Source organism: Poecilia formosa, unplaced genomic scaffold, assembly GCF_000485575.1.
Source record: "Poecilia formosa unplaced genomic scaffold, Poecilia_formosa-5.1.2 Scaffold22, whole genome shotgun sequence".
In the NCBI taxonomy this organism is placed as follows: domain Eukaryota; kingdom Metazoa; phylum Chordata; class Actinopteri; order Cyprinodontiformes; family Poeciliidae; genus Poecilia; species Poecilia formosa.
In genome coordinates, this window is record NW_006799961.1 from 678,321 (window position 1) to 697,203 (window position 18,883).

Below are 18,883 nucleotides of genomic sequence, written 5' to 3' on the forward strand. Positions count from 1 at the left end.
TTTTCCTAATGGATATTAGATTCAAATTGACAGATTGCTTCAGTTCCGCTGCTGGGCTTGACTGTGTGTTACTCAATCACTGATATGACAGACTCAGCCCCATAATAGGTAAAAGTGCTGCTTTAAGGCGTAAAGAAAAATTACATTGCTGTTTGCTACTACATTAAATATCAATAATAATGTTGCTCTTCGTGATTCATATCGTTGCGTTTCTTCTTCGTGGCACACGTAAAATCAAGAAAACGATGAGTTTCTATCATTCATTGCTCTTGTGTGCATATGTTTTTAGCAGTTTTTCATCCTTATAAGATCCCAGTCCAACATTACATTAAAGTTATAAAAATCTGTGAAAAGAAATGTTTACATAAATTGTTTTCAACTGCTTAATAAGCCCTGTACTTTAAATTACACAAGTTTTAATAAACATGCAAAGTAAAAGTGTCCATAAGCCATTAGTGTTATCAGTAAAAAAATGAAAAAAAAATAATTGGTAACTCTCCCCATTTGAAAACTTATTATCTACATTCCTAACTCTTATGCATGCAGCATACCTACCCCGTTATTTTAAATTCAAGACAGATTTGGCTTTGTTTTCTTTTCTTTATTTCAGTGAGTTATACAGAGCTGTTCCTGGTAGAAATTCAACGCATGTTTTATGACTTAGCTTATGTTTTAATACTTTATATGCCTTGTTTCAATTCATCTCTGCACTGTATAATTCATTACTTAGTTAAAATATCAGCATATGAAATGTCATGAATATGCAAAGAAAAGGACAAAGATAGCTGTTTGGCTATTTTAGGGGAGTTTGTGCAGTTTTTGTTATGTGGCTGAATGAGGACAACCACATTTTGAGGTCTCTGTACTTTTGTACTTTAGTTTGTAAAATTAATTATGTTTTGCATATACTTAGTGTAGATGAATAACGATAATACAAAAAAAAAAAAAACAACCCCTCCAAACCAATCTAGTTTATGGTTGTCTTTCTATGAACTGAGAAGAGAACTGATTTTGCTTTCTGCAGGTTTTTGTCCATGCTTGGCAAATCAATTTGTTCTTCGGCTGATGAGATATCTGATACTGTTTTCTGTTGAGTTTACTTAAGAACAAAGTGCCTCAAACAAATTGAATTATTTGAACTGTCTGTATTTGTTCTTTTGTTCATCCGTCTGTCTCTGTGCCCGTATGTTCTCAAGGATGCAGCATTTCAATGAAAGCTTTGTGGAAAAAAGAAGAAACGTCTTTTCATTTGATAACATTCACTTGTCTAACTCCAACACTTCCTTGTATCTCCCCCCCCCACCCCCTTAGCTTGTGGTGACAGATCCCAGTGCACAATTTTTTATTTTTGATTGCTAAATAATTGCTTCAGTGTAGTATCTTAAGCTGACGCTGTGCCTGGCATGTTTATGTGCCGTTTCCATGTTTTCATGTTATGGCTAACATGTCAAAGATCGTAGAAATTTGGCTTCTAAAAGTAGTTTTAATCTCCTGTTTTTTTTTCGTTGCTGTTAAGAAACGGCATAAACATGAATTGGAACCTATTTATAGACAAGCTACATTTAGCTAATTAGTGTAATTCTTTTTTTTTTTTTCCATAAATGGTTTCTCCATATGCTCTTATTCAACTCTCCTTCTGAGTGTGGGGATTGAAAACTGAGCAATGCTTTGTGGCTGAATCCACAGTCGCTCCCACTTTATTAGTGTGGATTAAGTCCAGGCTCAGGAATGCAGTTTTGCCTTTTCCAGACAAGAATTTAAATAGAAAAAATGTTTCTTGGCTAAATGACAACTCACTTTGTTCTTATGAATGCTTTTGTACATTTATCCATTTATGTGCATTTAGTTAATAACTACGGCTTATCAACATTAACGCGTTAATGCCTGTGACTAATCTAAAAATTTTATTTGTTATTATTACATAATGCAGATTAATCAGGCATTAGAAAGGAGTGGGGAACCCAAGAACTGGAAAATAAAATGTCTCTGTCCCCTGAACACGTTTGCTACCACCTGCATGCATGTGTAGTTCCTTGGACAATGTATTGTCCAAGGAAATTTGTTGTCATGGCTGCACAACTGGATGTATTTATTCCAAGTAAGAAACATTAAACGGAGTATTTTGCTGCTATGTTTCTAGTTGGCGAGACGGTCAACAATGCCGCCTTCCAGCAGGAAGATTTATTGTTTACACCGTGGTGATACAAAGGTCTGTGTTGAATTTGCCAAGTTTGCAACAACGGGGGAAAATTGTGGCGTGTTTTACGAGCCAGGGTGAAATTGGAGTGTCACAGGGTTAGGGATGAAGAAAAGAAAAAGCTTTCCAGGACAAATAAGCTGTTAAATGCAGCGCTGTACTATATCAGCATGGACAAACTGAACGGAGTGAGTTTACGTTTTGTTCACAATGAGGCTGATATGAATAACAAAGTGAGTGTGCTGTTCAAAACCCCACCTGGAGTTTTATTCAGATAATTTGCCATATACACTGACTTTTTTCCCCCACTTCCAGCCCAAGCTATGTGCATTTTTGTACAAGGAGAGATTGAATATTTCCGGGATCTAGCAGCTTTTCTCTCTTCTCCCGTTTTCCACCCCGTTCATTTACTGTGGCTTAGCACGACGTGGGAGACAGGCAGGTACACGCCGCAGGAATCGCCCTGGGAGGTCAGGGGCATTTTGCGAGCGGCAGCAGAGGATGTCACTTTGTCAGGGACAGAGTGACCTCTATTCCCGTCTGTGTTTATTCTTCCTCTGCAGATGACTCAAGCACAGACACACAGCTTTTTAGATAAGTGGACAGCTTCCAGAATTGTATTCATTTCGAGCCAAGATAAGAGACAAACTGCTCGGTATTCATATGAATCAGTGAAAAGGGTGTAAGTGAAATGTGGAGCCCGAGCGGTGAAAGGATATTAACGTTCCCTTGAGACTTCACTGACGTCTCGTTTTTGTTTTTTTTAATCACCACTGAAAAGGGACAAATTGACCTGCTGAAAAAAAGAAACTGAACTCTGAAGATTGCTTTCTTTCATTGCAGATTTTAATTTTGCAAATGATTTATTTGTAAAACTCAGAAGTCGCCGGTTAACGTCAAGTGGTTTTTAAAATGTGTGTTTTCCTGAGGTGGATTTTGCCAGACGAGTGAACTGTTGACCGCTACTAGAGCCTGTTGTGGGAAATTCCAGAAATCTAATAACTCGTCCAGTCCGGCTTTGCAGGTTATGAAATGGCTCCATTGTGTTGAACAGAAATGCATTATTCCTTTCTTCCCAGTGTGCAACATGTCTACTTTGTGCCATAATCCGCTGCGGGGGTTCTACTTTAACATGCAGGTTTGCCAGCATTAATTGTTGGTGATGTCTTCAACAGTACAAGTGCTGGTGCTTTGACTGGAAACCATCGATCTAGAATCATGTTGTCAGCACATTAGCATCCTGAAGAACAAGGCAATGAATATTGTCTATATTGCAGACTTCAACACATGAATTACTATTTAAGATTAGGAAGCATGGAGACTTATTTGAAAGCTTCATTTGAAATTCCTCACTCGTACTCAAAACACCACCAGTCTCTCCATTTTACTCCTGTTACCCACAATGCTTTGCATGGGTTTTGTTTGGTACATCCAGATATTCTAATGCATAATACAAAATACACAAATAATCTCTCATGACAAATATGGATTAAAATAGGAATATAATTTTTTAAATTATTTTAAGCAGAATAATATAAAGGACACATAGCTGGTTTCTGCACTCTGCTGGGGATGAGAGATGGTGGCCAAATATATTTTAAATGACTGCTTATCAGGACTTTGCTGTGCCTTACATCACAGAGAGAGTGTCTTAGTTTAGCATTTGATCATTTTAAGAGGAAATTTTTTGCTGTAGGAAGATAATGTGGTGCGATAAAAAAGACCCAGACATCATACGCTGATGAATAGTTGGCAAGCATAAAAGGATCCGACTATGTTACTTATTATTTCTTAAACCCAAATTCATACTTGTTCTGCTTTTACCAGTACAGTTTATTTTTCAGAAGCCATTTTTTTTCTACTCTGATGGTAGCCATAAGCAAACTGTAGTGTGGTAAGGATTTTGCCTGAAATATTGCTGCTAACTCATACAGGAACTTCATCAGTTTCCTCCGGTTTAGATGCCACAAGGATGGCAAATAGTCTACTTATTGTAAAAATGATCTAATTTTACCTTTGGTGCATGCATGCATGCTGCAGCGATTGTCACATATTAGGTTTGATCTTATTTTATATGCAGCCCCAAAAAAGTGGTTACAAGGTACGAGTTGGAGATGAAATTCTGTCCTGGAGCTTGGTTTGAAAGTGCTTTTTGGTTCAGATCCACACAACAGACAAAAGTGGCACCGCAATTTTCGAGCAAAATAACTTTATTTACAGCATAAAAACATCACATTTTTGTAAGGCAACAGAGCTGGCAACTGTGCCGCTGTGCAGCCCCATAAGGGAAGATAACACATTTTCAAACCGGTCTCGGATGTTGAAAAGCTGAGGTTTGGACCACAATCCTTTGTTCTTAAGAAGTTCATATGATTCTAAGGGAAGCCGTAATGCCAAGCCAGTCCCACACACACTGCACCTGTACCTGCACACTGTCCTTCTTCTCCTCTTCCTCTTTTATCTCCTCTTCCCTCTCCTGTATCTCCTCCTCCATCTTTCCCTCCTCCGCCTCCCTCCTACTCCTACTGGCTTTATGCAGTCTTTCATTTATAACTCCATGACCTCAGCTGACTTTGCCGCTGTCTGCTACTTAACAGCGACAATGATCGACTTTGTAGAATTCATTGTGTTAGAAAACAAATGCAATATAAAAATCAACTTTAGAGAAGTGCTGAACACACAGGAAGTCGTTTACTGACTTTATTTGTAATTTTTCTTGACTTGATTAAAAAAAAACTATCAGTGGGACAAGCAGGGCAGAGCAATTATGTATGTCTGTAAATGTAGATATTTTCTTGTTTACTTTGAACACAGGCTTTCTCCTACATTGTTTTCTTTTCTAATAAAGGAATACGTGCCTTTTTCTGGCCAGCCAGTATGGATTGATTTTAATTAATCAAGCAGTTAAATTATTTAGGCACATTTGGCGCAACATTGCTGGTTGGTTGCCTTTAATTTTCTGTGTGCCCTGAACCCAACAGATGTCAAGCTTTTCTGCAACACCCCTCTCTCTCTTATTTCTTTTTGCTATGTTGGTTAATTTAACCCTCTCCTCTTTCTTTCTCTGCTTCTTTTTTTAAATTGTGAGGAGCCACTGGTACAGTATGCAAGATATCAGACTGAGCCAGTCTGACCTCTGACTTAAAAGCGGCTGCGCAGCAACGCCGCCGATGGAATGGGTCGACTGTTTGGGAAACCTCCTGAGCTTCCCGACCCGACCATCATCCTGCTCCTTATGTCTGGACAGCCCTGAGCCGCACAGGAATGTTTCAGTAAGAGCAGGATTATGAAAACAGACACCAGAGGTGAAGTTCAGCTAAAATACAACTTAATAACACAGTTAGCAAATTAGCAAAATGCTTTACTGCAAGGTCCACTGTCTTAGCAGGGTGAGGCCTCAATAATGAGTTGTTACTTTCCAAAATAATGACTTGATGCAGTTGGTTGAATTTCTTAAAAAAAATAAAAATAAAAAAAAACTTACTTGGCAAAACAAATTGAATTGACAATGTAGCAAACAAATTGAAGTGGCAGGACCCAAGTACGGTGGGAAATGAAGGTTTTTAATGATGAATCCAGGCAGCACAGGCGAGCAGCAGCAATAGCTCTGACTCTGGTAGCAACTGGTATTCGACAAATGACATAAGACTGTTGACAATACACACTGATAAGACAAGGATCCGACAGGGAACAAGAGACACAAGTGGGTTTAAATGCACGGGGAGACAATTAGGGGAAAGAAGGGACAGGTGTAAACACCAATCAGGTGTAGACGGGACAACATAGAGACATAAATTAATACATAGAAAAAAAAACAAATCCTCACAACTTCACTGCGCATTCCTGTGTGTAGAGTGTGCTCTGATGAAGTGGTAAATTTAATTAGATTTAGTAGATACGTTGACATAGGGTTAGTTAGGGTCAGGACACCAATAAGGTTGCTTTAGCTTAATCTAAGAGTCCGGCAAAAGACTATTCTGAAGAAACTTGTCGAAAACCGTGTGAAATTATGTACCATACATCTGTTATGGGCCAGAGCAGATACAGAGTCGTTCTGTCACCAGATACCACTCAGCTTTTAAACATGAGTAACCAGCGAATGCCTGAATGCAACACGTCACTGTAGAGCAACTGCTTTACACGGGCGATTACCTCATCTACCTCTGTCTTTGTTGTGAATGTGGAATATTTCCCGCGGCGTGTAGTCACTGAATTGGGTTTTCGTGTCGTTAATTTTAGTCTGGCTGTTGTTGAGGCAGTTGTGTTCTCTTGGCTGCGGTTTCTCCTCGGTTGGGATTAGCACATTGCGTTATTGATGTGGGTTATTTGTCTGAGTCATGTTGATGTGGATTGTTTTTGATGTGGAGGTGTGTGTGCTTGGCAGTGCCTTTGTGTTTTTGCACATGGCAAGTAGAAGCAACCTTGTTGTTGCTGTTGCCAGATTGTCAGACTTAAAAAAAAAAAAAAAAAGCATAATTTTATAGGAGACCATAAAAAAACGACCTGCCCGGGCAGTGTTATGTTCCCTAAAAAAAACATCAGATTATTCAGTACTTACATGTTGTGAAACAGGATTTTTCTGTAATCTTGCATAATGTTTTTGTTGGACTTTCTGACTGTTTACTTATTATAAACCTAACACTACTGAGAACGTATTTTTGTGCACTTCAGAGGTTGGTTGTGGCCAAAGTTCACTCGTTCATTGGCGTGATTCTCATCCTAATTTTAGGCCTTGTATGATTTTGTTTTTGGATGATGTTGATAATTCAACATAAATAACTCCTGTAATTCATAAAATCAAGAATACACAGCACATGTTTGAACTTTAACACAGAGTAATTTAATGGTTTATGCTTGGGAAAAAAAAAAAACATTTTAAATTTCTTTGATTGTCTCTGTTTTAATAAGTGGTTACATATCCAGCCAGATTAATTTAAGAAGCTTATCGCTACAAAAAGTGTTTTGTTGAGGTGCAGCTACTGATTTCACTAGAGTTTCCATGTAAATTCAGTGGTAATTCAAGAAAAATCCAAACACTGTGAAACCTGAATCTTTTTTAAATATCAAAGTCGTTTGTTGTGTATTTATCAAGCAATGGAAAAAAACAATGCAAATAAATCACAAACAGTTAAAAAGTAATGCAACAACATGGCCGTGATTTGTGGATGTAAACTTTTGACTTGTACTCTGTGTGGCAGGAAATTATTCAAATGGAGAAGAAAAGTAAAGGAACCATTATGAGATCAAACTTTTATCCAATTGTTTGTTTGAGATTTAAAACGATACGGACTTTATGAACGATTTTCCCTCCTGTCCTCTCTTTCTTTGTAAGGAGGACTTGACATCACGTTGCCACACAGTGAGTTTTCCCGCTGACTTCTGATCAGTCCAGTTCTGCTTTAATTAGCTTTTTTTTTTTTTTTTTACATGCGGGGCTACAGAGCTCCGACAGACTCTATGATTTCTAATTAGTTCTGATTTGACTCTTCGCAAATGATATTATGACAATCAGACTTAATTAGAAGACAGAAATACGGGCCCCTACTGACCACGGTGATTATACGTGTGCTTGCTGACGCAGGCACCATTGAAACACACACACAGCGATGCATTGCATGTCTGCTGCCGTATAGTGATGCAGAAAAGAGCATCTTACTTGTTAACTCGGCCAATCAAAATTCACAAAGCATATCTATTTTTATTTTTTTTTACAACATGAGCTTATATCGACCAAAACCTAAAAGGAAAACTGGGATTGAACATTCGTTCTGTCTTCTGTATTAGCATAAAATGCTCTGTGCAGTTGGTTGTTTCCAGCATATGAAAGAGAAAGGAAGGTTCTGATTTCCCCCGAGCTCAACAAATCAGCACATCACCTCTATCCACTGCAGCCGCTGAGTCCACAGGATTGGCTGATGAGATAGTGCAAAGCTAATCCACCCCAGCTACTTGTAGAGAGGTTGCTTTCACGGCGCACACACACACACACACACCGCTTGCTTCCAGCTGACGGAGTGGATAGGTTTCACCTAAATAACCTTGCCTGCCAGAACGTGTCTGTGTGTCTGTGAAAGCTCCGGCATGCTGTTAAGGTTCTGCTGACTCAAAGTCAAACAGAAGAGGACAGAAAAGTGCGTAGCATCATGCTACTCTATTTAAACGTGTTTCTCGTCAAGATAAACCCTAGATGGAGCCGGAGTAAGACTCGCATGGCTTGAGAGCAATCAACTGAGCTGTAACTTTGGATTTCTGTAATCCTACAGAGACTCCTTATGATGGTGACAAAATGTCAAGAGAAGTGAAAAAAAATAATTGGCTGCAATAGTGTGTGCTTGTGTGTGTGTTTTGGTTCTTGCTTTAAATTGACCAGTCTATTTGGTTTCAAGACAAGCTTCTCCTCTGTCTGTGTCTCTCTCCTTACGTCTACAGACAAATTGAGGTAAGATGGAATCAGATGCTCTCTTTCCAGGAGAAGGGAGTCATTTATCCAGACATCGACTAGCCTTATTAGTAAAAATAATTTCTTCACTGTAAGCCAGCTCTTCAGCATTGTCACCAAACTGATTAGCTATGCAGAAATCCACTCACTTATTCACTGCACCTCTGCATCTTAGTCAGTCTTCATTTGTTTTTNAGCAGCAGCAGCAGCAGCTCAGGCTTGTTTTTCTTGGTTAAAGCTGTTAAATTCAACTGGAGTCTGCAATGAAGTGAGTCCTGAAATAACCCGGAGAAGTGAATGGAGCCAAGGCAAAAATGCTCAATAAAACCATGGGCTTTTTTTATTTTTATTTTTTTTATTTTTTGCTGGTCAAAACACTTCTTGATATTGTGTAGCTTCAATATTTGTCTGTGTTGACAGTAGACAGACTTCACCTCAGTGCTGTTGCTGGAGAAAATCAGATCTTATCACCCAAAATGGCAAACAGCTTCAAAGGTGTGATTTATTTTATTCTATTTTTTTTTTTCCTTGCAGCCAACGGATGCTGCTAAGGCATGGATAATCCAAGAGTTAAATTAAAAACCTGCTTCCAATATTGCAAGAAAATCTACACTGAATGTAGTTATTGTCATGCAAGAGGAGTTACCGATTTGTCAAACATCTCGTTTAGATTTAGTACATAAATTATAAGGAAGAAATACGAAGGAGTAACATCTTTGTTTGCAGATGTTAAGAAATTGGTTCAGTGTCATTACTTTTCAGCATCTACCACGATTAAATGAAGGGTTTTATTTCAGATGGAGACTTTGACTTTACTCTGGTAAAAGACATCAGTTTTTCTTAAGTTTAATTTATTCACACAGTTATTATTAAATGCACTGTAATCTTAAATGTAGCAATCTTGCTGCTCCAATTTCAAGCCAGTAATTCATAAACATATTTCTCTCTTTAATGTTTTTGCTTTTTAACAAAACTTAAATGTTGCATTTTTATCAAATGAAGACAGACAAGATAAGGTAACTTAAGTATGCAGGAGCTCAAATGATAATTTGATATATTAAATAAAAAACCTATCAGAGCATTGTAAAAATGTCACTGGTTCCATTGTTTAAATCATGATGTAACTGTGGAAGTATTCAGTGTGATTTTTGGTTAGGTTGCTGCTGCCTACTGCCTAACCTGTCGAGTCTAGAAATCACTTAAGCAGAACCAGACTGGCGAAAATACCAAAAAGAGGAAAAATATCATAATTTGAGCTAAAGAACTAAAAAAAATAAAAATAAACAGATATAAAACATATAGGGAAAAAAACACATATAAAACGAAAATAAAGGTTGCTGAGTGTCCTAGTTAAGTTCTGCACTAAAATCTATTAGAGATGTTGATGTCACATGATCCCACAATAATGCTTCAACAACCGCAATCCTGCAAAGAAGAGCGGGTCAAAATTCTTCCACAGCAACGTTAAGTTCTTATTTCCATATTTCACTGTAGTTATTGCACCCAAGCTTAGTTTGGTTTGCTCTTTTCCCTTAATAAATAAAAAAAAATCATCATTTTAAAACACCATTTTGGTGTTTGCCAGATATTTGTTTGTTTTTTATTTGTTTTGATGATCTAAAACATGTATCTGTGTCAACAAGGTAAAAACACTAGAAATTTGTTGGGGGGCAGGGGGAATTGTTTTACATCTCAAAAAAAAGTTTAATGAGTTGCGGACACAACCCTTTCGAAGATATTGTCGTATTAATTATATGATTATGCCATTCTGCCCTAATGTGTGCCCTGCTTTATTATCTGCTTTATTACAAAGGGGAGTATTATTAACAGAGTGGGCATCATACTCTATTAAATAAAACACAGAAGAAGCTCTTTAAATTGCCTTGCTGGACATTTTAGTAGAATTATCTTTGCAACCAAATGCATTAGGAAGAATCCACTTTTAGGATAATTTGGCATATGTGCATTTTATCTAACAGAATTGCATTTTACAGAACTTTAAAGTATGGTGAACTGCAGCCTGGTATTTAAGTCAGAGACTAATGAAATGCTCTCATAACATTCATGAAATGGCAACTTGTAGCCAGAGGAGCTTCGGTGGACACGTTTAACAGGTCCGATGTTCCATCCAGAAACGCTTTCAAAGATCACATTAATGGAAGAAATCCTTCCAGACAGTCTTCATCTGCTCTGGGAACAAAATGGATCCTGCAGGCAAAAAACTGGCAACACAAATCTTGTTTGCAAGTCAGAAAAAGCAGGCATTGCAGAATAATTTGCATGCTGAAAGACAGACATTTTTGCTACATGTAGGGTGCATCTAAAAAAAGAAGCGTCCTGATTTTTTCCAAGTGGAAACGTCCTAATTTCTTCATTTAATGAGGAGTAAATTAGTTTGCCAAATTCACAGACAGCTTTCTTTCTTTCTTTTTTTTTTTTTTTAAATTTGTTTCGTTGTCTCCTTTGCCTGTCCACAGGGTTGTCCCAGCCTCGGCCCCCTGAGCACCGGCACCTGGAACTCTCCACCTCTTCCTCTTCCTCCTCCTCTTTGACCAGCAGCAGCTCAGCGTGGCGAGGCCAGGGACAATGGGACGCAAGCTGGACCTGTCGGGCCTAACAGACGACGAGGCAGAGCATGTGCTGAAAGTGGTTCAGCGTGACATGAAGCTGCGGAAGAAGGAGGAGGAGAGGCTGAGGTGAGATGACATTCTCCTGCCTGGGTTCTTTTTTTTTTTTCCTTTTCCACATTTGACACTCAGAGGATGATTTGACATGAGCTGATAGAGGAGAGATGTCAGCCATCTGTGAGTGAAAATGACCAGATAAAGTGACGATCAGCGGGCTTGTGTGGAAGTGTTTTTCCATTGTAACAGTTTTAACGTTGGTAGAAGAAGCAATATCCTGCAAATAGAGCACTGGATCATTTGAGCTAGTATACCACTAAACCTTCTTAAAATGATACGGTTATGTGGTATAATCTTCTGGCTGGAAGTGCTTATCATAACATCCTTTATTGCATGTCATTTTAGAACCTTTTAAGGCATCCTACTTTATTTACTTGAATTACCAGATGTACACAATTATCGTTTTATTGCAATGAGACCACGACATTTGAAGAAAATGTGGGAGTAAACTCTCAAACAAATGGGTCAGCTATGCTTCTGCTCACGTTTCCACGGTGTGAGCGTCTGCCTCCGAAGACCATTTCTATTACAAGAGATTTCAACTGTTGTTCTAGTTTTTTGTTGTTTTGTTTTTCTGAACCTTATCTGTGTTCATTCGGTGTTATCTTCAACTGGCCTCCCTCATTTTATGTTTTCTCACTGCTGATTCAGAGTGCGTATGCAGATGCGTTCTTGTGTAACCGCCGTCCTCAGTACTTCTGCTCCCGGTTTGTTTATTCCCTGCCTACATCTCACGAGGTTGCTACGTGCTGATGCCCCTGTGTTCTCTGTTGTAATTCTTTCCGTCTTTCAACATCAACTGCATGATCGTACCTTTGTCCTGCCTGCGTTTGTGTCCTCCATGAGAAGGAGCCAAAGCCTGTTGCAGATGTAATATGTCATTACAATTATAACGGCCTTCCTTCTAAAATCTGAGTGGAAGTGTATCTGGAACATGTGGGGGTTGGGCAGGACGGTAGTACTGTATCCTCCATGCAGATTAAAGAAACTCCAGTCTCTTTAGCTCATCTCTTTCACCTCAATTAAAATACTTTGCTCTGTAGGAGTGGTATAATTAAAACTTTACTGGTCTTGAAATGCTACCTGTTCAAATTGGAAGTATAACTGGCATGCATGAATACACTTTTTTCAGTGATCACAATCAAAACGAGACGCCTGGGGGCCCCCAGGATATGGTTTCAAATGTTCTTTTGCTTTGATTATCTTTACTCTGTCTACAGTTTCAGCAATAATTATAATAACCTCTCTGCAACTTGAGAAAGCTTTGAAAAAGACACCAACAGCTTTATTTAATTGGCTGTTTCTTTTCTCTTTTCTCAACAATCTTTTATCCATATCTCAAAGCCTCTGGCCATATAACACAACGGAGACCTTACTGATTCACACATAACCTGCCACATGTTGTGGTCCGTGTCGTTCCCCTCTCCTCCTGTCCTTTAGTGCCTGCTTACTAAACTGGTTTTGTTTTACCACCGTGTGGATATTGCCAAAAAAAATAAAAAATAAAAATCTAGACTCTGGGTAATTTATGTTGTGCAGCTTCATTGCATCTGGTATCCCAACAAAATATGTTTTTATCAGCTTTTTTATACGTGGCCATAACGTATAATTTTGGAGGCACAAATATTCCCTGACTTGGCCTAAACTCTGAGCTATTTTGTTATGGAGACGTAACAAGTCAGTGGTTTCCTGTTCCTGAGTGGATGCCACAAGTGATTAGACTGCTTCGATTGGAGCACTAAACATCTCGGCTAAACTCCTGAGGAGCATAACAAAGTTACATCACAGAGCAGAATCCGAGCATCAGTATGCGGAGCATGCACGAAACACGTCTTATTTTCCCAGAAACGGTTTCAAAGCGAAGATGGTGTATTCCCAAATTACTAGGCTGTAAAATGTTTCCCCCACCAAGCTGTCATGAATGATCAGAAATAATTTATGTCGCTCAGGCTGTTATTACCGCTTTTTCTTTTTGCTGAAAGAAGATGAGCTGGAAAGCGGTGATTTATATGGCAGCGGTTGTTTATAAAAGCCATCAGCATTTGAATCCATGTTGTTTTTGTTCTCCTTTCCGAAGCAGCTTTTTCCTAATGGATATTAGATTCAAATTGACAGATTGCTTCAGTTCCGCTGCTGGGCTTGACTGTGTGTTACTCAATCACTGATATGACAGACTCAGCCCCATAATAGGTAAAAGTGCTGCTTTAAGGCGTAAAGAAAAATTACATTGCTGTTTGCTACTACATTAAATATCAATAATAATGTTGCTCTTCGTGATTCATATCGTTGCGTTTCTTCTTCGTGGCACACGTAAAATCAAGAAAACGATGAGTTTCTATCATTCATTGCTCTTGTGTGCATATGTTTTTAGCAGTTTTTCATCCTTATAAGATCCCAGTCCAACATTACATTAAAGTTATAAAAATCTGTGAAAAGAAATGTTTACATAAATTGTTTTCAACTGCTTAATAAGCCCTGTACTTTAAATTACACAAGTTTTAATAAACATGCAAAGTAAAAGTGTCCATAAGCCATTAGTGTTATCAGTAAAAAAATGAAAAAAAAATAATTGGTAACTCTCCCCATTTGAAAACTTATTATCTACATTCCTAACTCTTATGCATGCAGCATACCTACCCCGTTATTTTAAATTCAAGACAGATTTGGCTTTGTTTTCTTTTCTTTATTTCAGTGAGTTATACAGAGCTGTTCCTGGTAGAAATTCAACGCATGTTTTATGACTTAGCTTATGTTTTAATACTTTATATGCCTTGTTTCAATTCATCTCTGCACTGTATAATTCATTACTTAGTTAAAATATCAGCATATGAAATGTCATGAATATGCAAAGAAAAGGACAAAGATAGCTGTTTGGCTATTTTAGGGGAGTTTGTGCAGTTTTTGTTATGTGGCTGAATGAGGACAACCACATTTTGAGGTCTCTGTACTTTTGTACTTTAGTTTGTAAAATTAATTATGTTTTGCATATACTTAGTGTAGATGAATAACGATAATACAAAAAAAAAAAAAACAACCCCTCCAAACCAATCTAGTTTATGGTTGTCTTTCTATGAACTGAGAAGAGAACTGATTTTGCTTTCTGCAGGTTTTTGTCCATGCTTGGCAAATCAATTTGTTCTTCGGCTGATGAGATATCTGATACTGTTTTCTGTTGAGTTTACTTAAGAACAAAGTGCCTCAAACAAATTGAATTATTTGAACTGTCTGTATTTGTTCTTTTGTTCATCCGTCTGTCTCTGTGCCCGTATGTTCTCAAGGATGCAGCATTTCAATGAAAGCTTTGTGGAAAAAAGAAGAAACGTCTTTTCATTTGATAACATTCACTTGTCTAACTCCAACACTTCCTTGTATCTCCCCCCCCCACCCCCTTAGCTTGTGGTGACAGATCCCAGTGCACAATTTTTTATTTTTGATTGCTAAATAATTGCTTCAGTGTAGTATCTTAAGCTGACGCTGTGCCTGGCATGTTTATGTGCCGTTTCCATGTTTTCATGTTATGGCTAACATGTCAAAGATCGTAGAAATTTGGCTTCTAAAAGTAGTTTTAATCTCCTGTTTTTTTTTCGTTGCTGTTAAGAAACGGCATAAACATGAATTGGAACCTATTTATAGACAAGCTACATTTAGCTAATTAGTGTAATTCTTTTTTTTTTTTTCCATAAATGGTTTCTCCATATGCTCTTATTCAACTCTCCTTCTGAGTGTGGGGATTGAAAACTGAGCAATGCTTTGTGGCTGAATCCACAGTCGCTCCCACTTTATTAGTGTGGATTAAGTCCAGGCTCAGGAATGCAGTTTTGCCTTTTCCAGACAAGAATTTAAATAGAAAAAATGTTTCTTGGCTAAATGACAACTCACTTTGTTCTTATGAATGCTTTTGTACATTTATCCATTTATGTGCATTTAGTTAATAACTACGGCTTATCAACATTAACGCGTTAATGCCTGTGACTAATCTAAAAATTTTATTTGTTATTATTACATAATGCAGATTAATCAGGCATTAGAAAGGAGTGGGGAACCCAAGAACTGGAAAATAAAATGTCTCTGTCCCCTGAACACGTTTGCTACCACCTGCATGCATGTGTAGTTCCTTGGACAATGTATTGTCCAAGGAAATTTGTTGTCATGGCTGCACAACTGGATGTATTTATTCCAAGTAAGAAACATTAAACGGAGTATTTTGCTGCTATGTTTCTAGTTGGCGAGACGGTCAACAATGCCGCCTTCCAGCAGGAAGATTTATTGTTTACACCGTGGTGATACAAAGGTCTGTGTTGAATTTGCCAAGTTTGCAACAACGGGGGAAAATTGTGGCGTGTTTTACGAGCCAGGGTGAAATTGGAGTGTCACAGGGTTAGGGATGAAGAAAAGAAAAAGCTTTCCAGGACAAATAAGCTGTTAAATGCAGCGCTGTACTATATCAGCATGGACAAACTGAACGGAGTGAGTTTACGTTTTGTTCACAATGAGGCTGATATGAATAACAAAGTGAGTGTGCTGTTCAAAACCCCACCTGGAGTTTTATTCAGATAATTTGCCATATACACTGACTTTTTTCCCCCACTTCCAGCCCAAGCTATGTGCATTTTTGTACAAGGAGAGATTGAATATTTCCGGGATCTAGCAGCTTTTCTCTCTTCTCCCGTTTTCCACCCCGTTCATTTACTGTGGCTTAGCACGACGTGGGAGACAGGCAGGTACACGCCGCAGGAATCGCCCTGGGAGGTCAGGGGCATTTTGCGAGCGGCAGCAGAGGATGTCACTTTGTCAGGGACAGAGTGACCTCTATTCCCGTCTGTGTTTATTCTTCCTCTGCAGATGACTCAAGCACAGACACACAGCTTTTTAGATAAGTGGACAGCTTCCAGAATTGTATTCATTTCGAGCCAAGATAAGAGACAAACTGCTCGGTATTCATATGAATCAGTGAAAAGGGTGTAAGTGAAATGTGGAGCCCGAGCGGTGAAAGGATATTAACGTTCCCTTGAGACTTCACTGACGTCTCGTTTTTGTTTTTTTTAATCACCACTGAAAAGGGACAAATTGACCTGCTGAAAAAAAGAAACTGAACTCTGAAGATTGCTTTCTTTCATTGCAGATTTTAATTTTGCAAATGATTTATTTGTAAAACTCAGAAGTCGCCGGTTAACGTCAAGTGGTTTTTAAAATGTGTGTTTTCCTGAGGTGGATTTTGCCAGACGAGTGAACTGTTGACCGCTACTAGAGCCTGTTGTGGGAAATTCCAGAAATCTAATAACTCGTCCAGTCCGGCTTTGCAGGTTATGAAATGGCTCCATTGTGTTGAACAGAAATGCATTATTCCTTTCTTCCCAGTGTGCAACATGTCTACTTTGTGCCATAATCCGCTGCGGGGGTTCTACTTTAACATGCAGGTTTGCCAGCATTAATTGTTGGTGATGTCTTCAACAGTACAAGTGCTGGTGCTTTGACTGGAAACCATCGATCTAGAATCATGTTGTCAGCACATTAGCATCCTGAAGAACAAGGCAATGAATATTGTCTATATTGCAGACTTCAACACATGAATTACTATTTAAGATTAGGAAGCATGGAGACTTATTTGAAAGCTTCATTTGAAATTCCTCACTCGTACTCAAAACACCACCAGTCTCTCCATTTTACTCCTGTTACCCACAATGCTTTGCATGGGTTTTGTTTGGTACATCCAGATATTCTAATGCATAATACAAAATACACAAATAATCTCTCATGACAAATATGGATTAAAATAGGAATATAATTTTTTAAATTATTTTAAGCAGAATAATATAAAGGACACATAGCTGGTTTCTGCACTCTGCTGGGGATGAGAGATGGTGGCCAAATATATTTTAAATGACTGCTTATCAGGACTTTGCTGTGCCTTACATCACAGAGAGAGTGTCTTAGTTTAGCATTTGATCATTTTAAGAGGAAATTTTTTGCTGTAGGAAGATAATGTGGTGCGATAAAAAAGACCCAGACATCATACGCTGATGAATAGTTGGCAAGCATAAAAGGATCCGACTATGTTACTTATTATTTCTTAAACCCAAATTCATACTTGTTCTGCTTTTACCAGTACAGTTTATTTTTCAGAAGCCATTTTTTTTCTACTCTGATGGTAGCCATAAGCAAACTGTAGTGTGGTAAGGATTTTGCCTGAAATATTGCTGCTAACTCATACAGGAACTTCATCAGTTTCCTCCGGTTTAGATGCCACAAGGATGGCAAATAGTCTACTTATTGTAAAAATGATCTAATTTTACCTTTGGTGCATGCATGCATGCTGCAGCGATTGTCACATATTAGGTTTGATCTTATTTTATATGCAGCCCCAAAAAAGTGGTTACAAGGTACGAGTTGGAGATGAAATTCTGTCCTGGAGCTTGGTTTGAAAGTGCTTTTTGGTTCAGATCCACACAACAGACAAAAGTGGCACCGCAATTTTCGAGCAAAATAACTTTATTTACAGCATAAAAACATCACATTTTTGTAAGGCAACAGAGCTGGCAACTGTGCCGCTGTGCAGCCCCATAAGGGAAGATAACACATTTTCAAACCGGTCTCGGATGTTGAAAAGCTGAGGTTTGGACCACAATCCTTTGTTCTTAAGAAGTTCATATGATTCTAAGGGAAGCCGTAATGCCAAGCCAGTCCCACACACACTGCACCTGTACCTGCACACTGTCCTTCTTCTCCTCTTCCTCTTTTATCTCCTCTTCCCTCTCCTGTATCTCCTCCTCCATCTTTCCCTCCTCCGCCTCCCTCCTACTCCTACTGGCTTTATGCAGTCTTTCATTTATAACTCCATGACCTCAGCTGACTTTGCCGCTGTCTGCTACTTAACAGCGACAATGATCGACTTTGTAGAATTCATTGTGTTAGAAAACAAATGCAATATAAAAATCAACTTTAGAGAAGTGCTGAACACACAGGAAGTCGTTTACTGACTTTATTTGTAATTTTTCTTGACTTGATTAAAAAAAAACTATCAGTGGGACAAGCAGGGCAGAGCAATTATGTATGTCTGTAAATGTAGATATTTTCTTGTTTACTTTGAACACAGGCTTTCTCCTACATTGTTTTCTTTTCTAATAAAGGAATACGTGCCTTTTTCTGGCCAGCCAGTATGGATTGATTTTAATTAATCAAGCAGTTAAATTATTTAGGCACATTTGGCGCAACATTGCTGGTTGGTTGCCTTTAATTTTCTGTGTGCCCTGAACCCAACAGATGTCAAGCTTTTCTGCAACACCCCTCTCTCTCTTATTTCTTTTTGCTATGTTGGTTAATTTAACCCTCTCCTCTTTCTTTCTCTGCTTCTTTTTTTAAATTGTGAGGAGCCACTGGTACAGTATGCAAGATATCAGACTGAGCCAGTCTGACCTCTGACTTAAAAGCGGCTGCGCAGCAACGCCGCCGATGGAATGGGTCGACTGTTTGGGAAACCTCCTGAGCTTCCCGACCCGACCATCATCCTGCTCCTTATGTCTGGACAGCCCTGAGCCGCACAGGAATGTTTCAGTAAGAGCAGGA

At 38.5% G+C, this 18,883-nt stretch overlaps 1 protein-coding gene across 4 annotated transcripts in view; it reads left to right on the plus strand.

Annotated features, from left to right (window-relative positions):
- The first annotated feature begins 11,101 nt into the window (after positions 1–11,101).
- Positions 11,102–18,883, plus strand: part of myripb (myosin VIIA and Rab interacting protein b) — a 102,472-nt gene continuing 94,690 nt past the window's right edge. For all 4 annotated transcript variants that reach the window (XM_007547854.2, XM_007547855.2, XM_016669352.1 and 1 more), the window contains exon 1: positions 11,102–11,332. In XM_007547854.2, the coding sequence (XP_007547916.2) occupies positions 11,223–11,332 (110 nt within the window). In that variant the 5' untranslated portion in view covers positions 11,102–11,222. The remainder of the gene's footprint in view (positions 11,333–18,883) is intronic.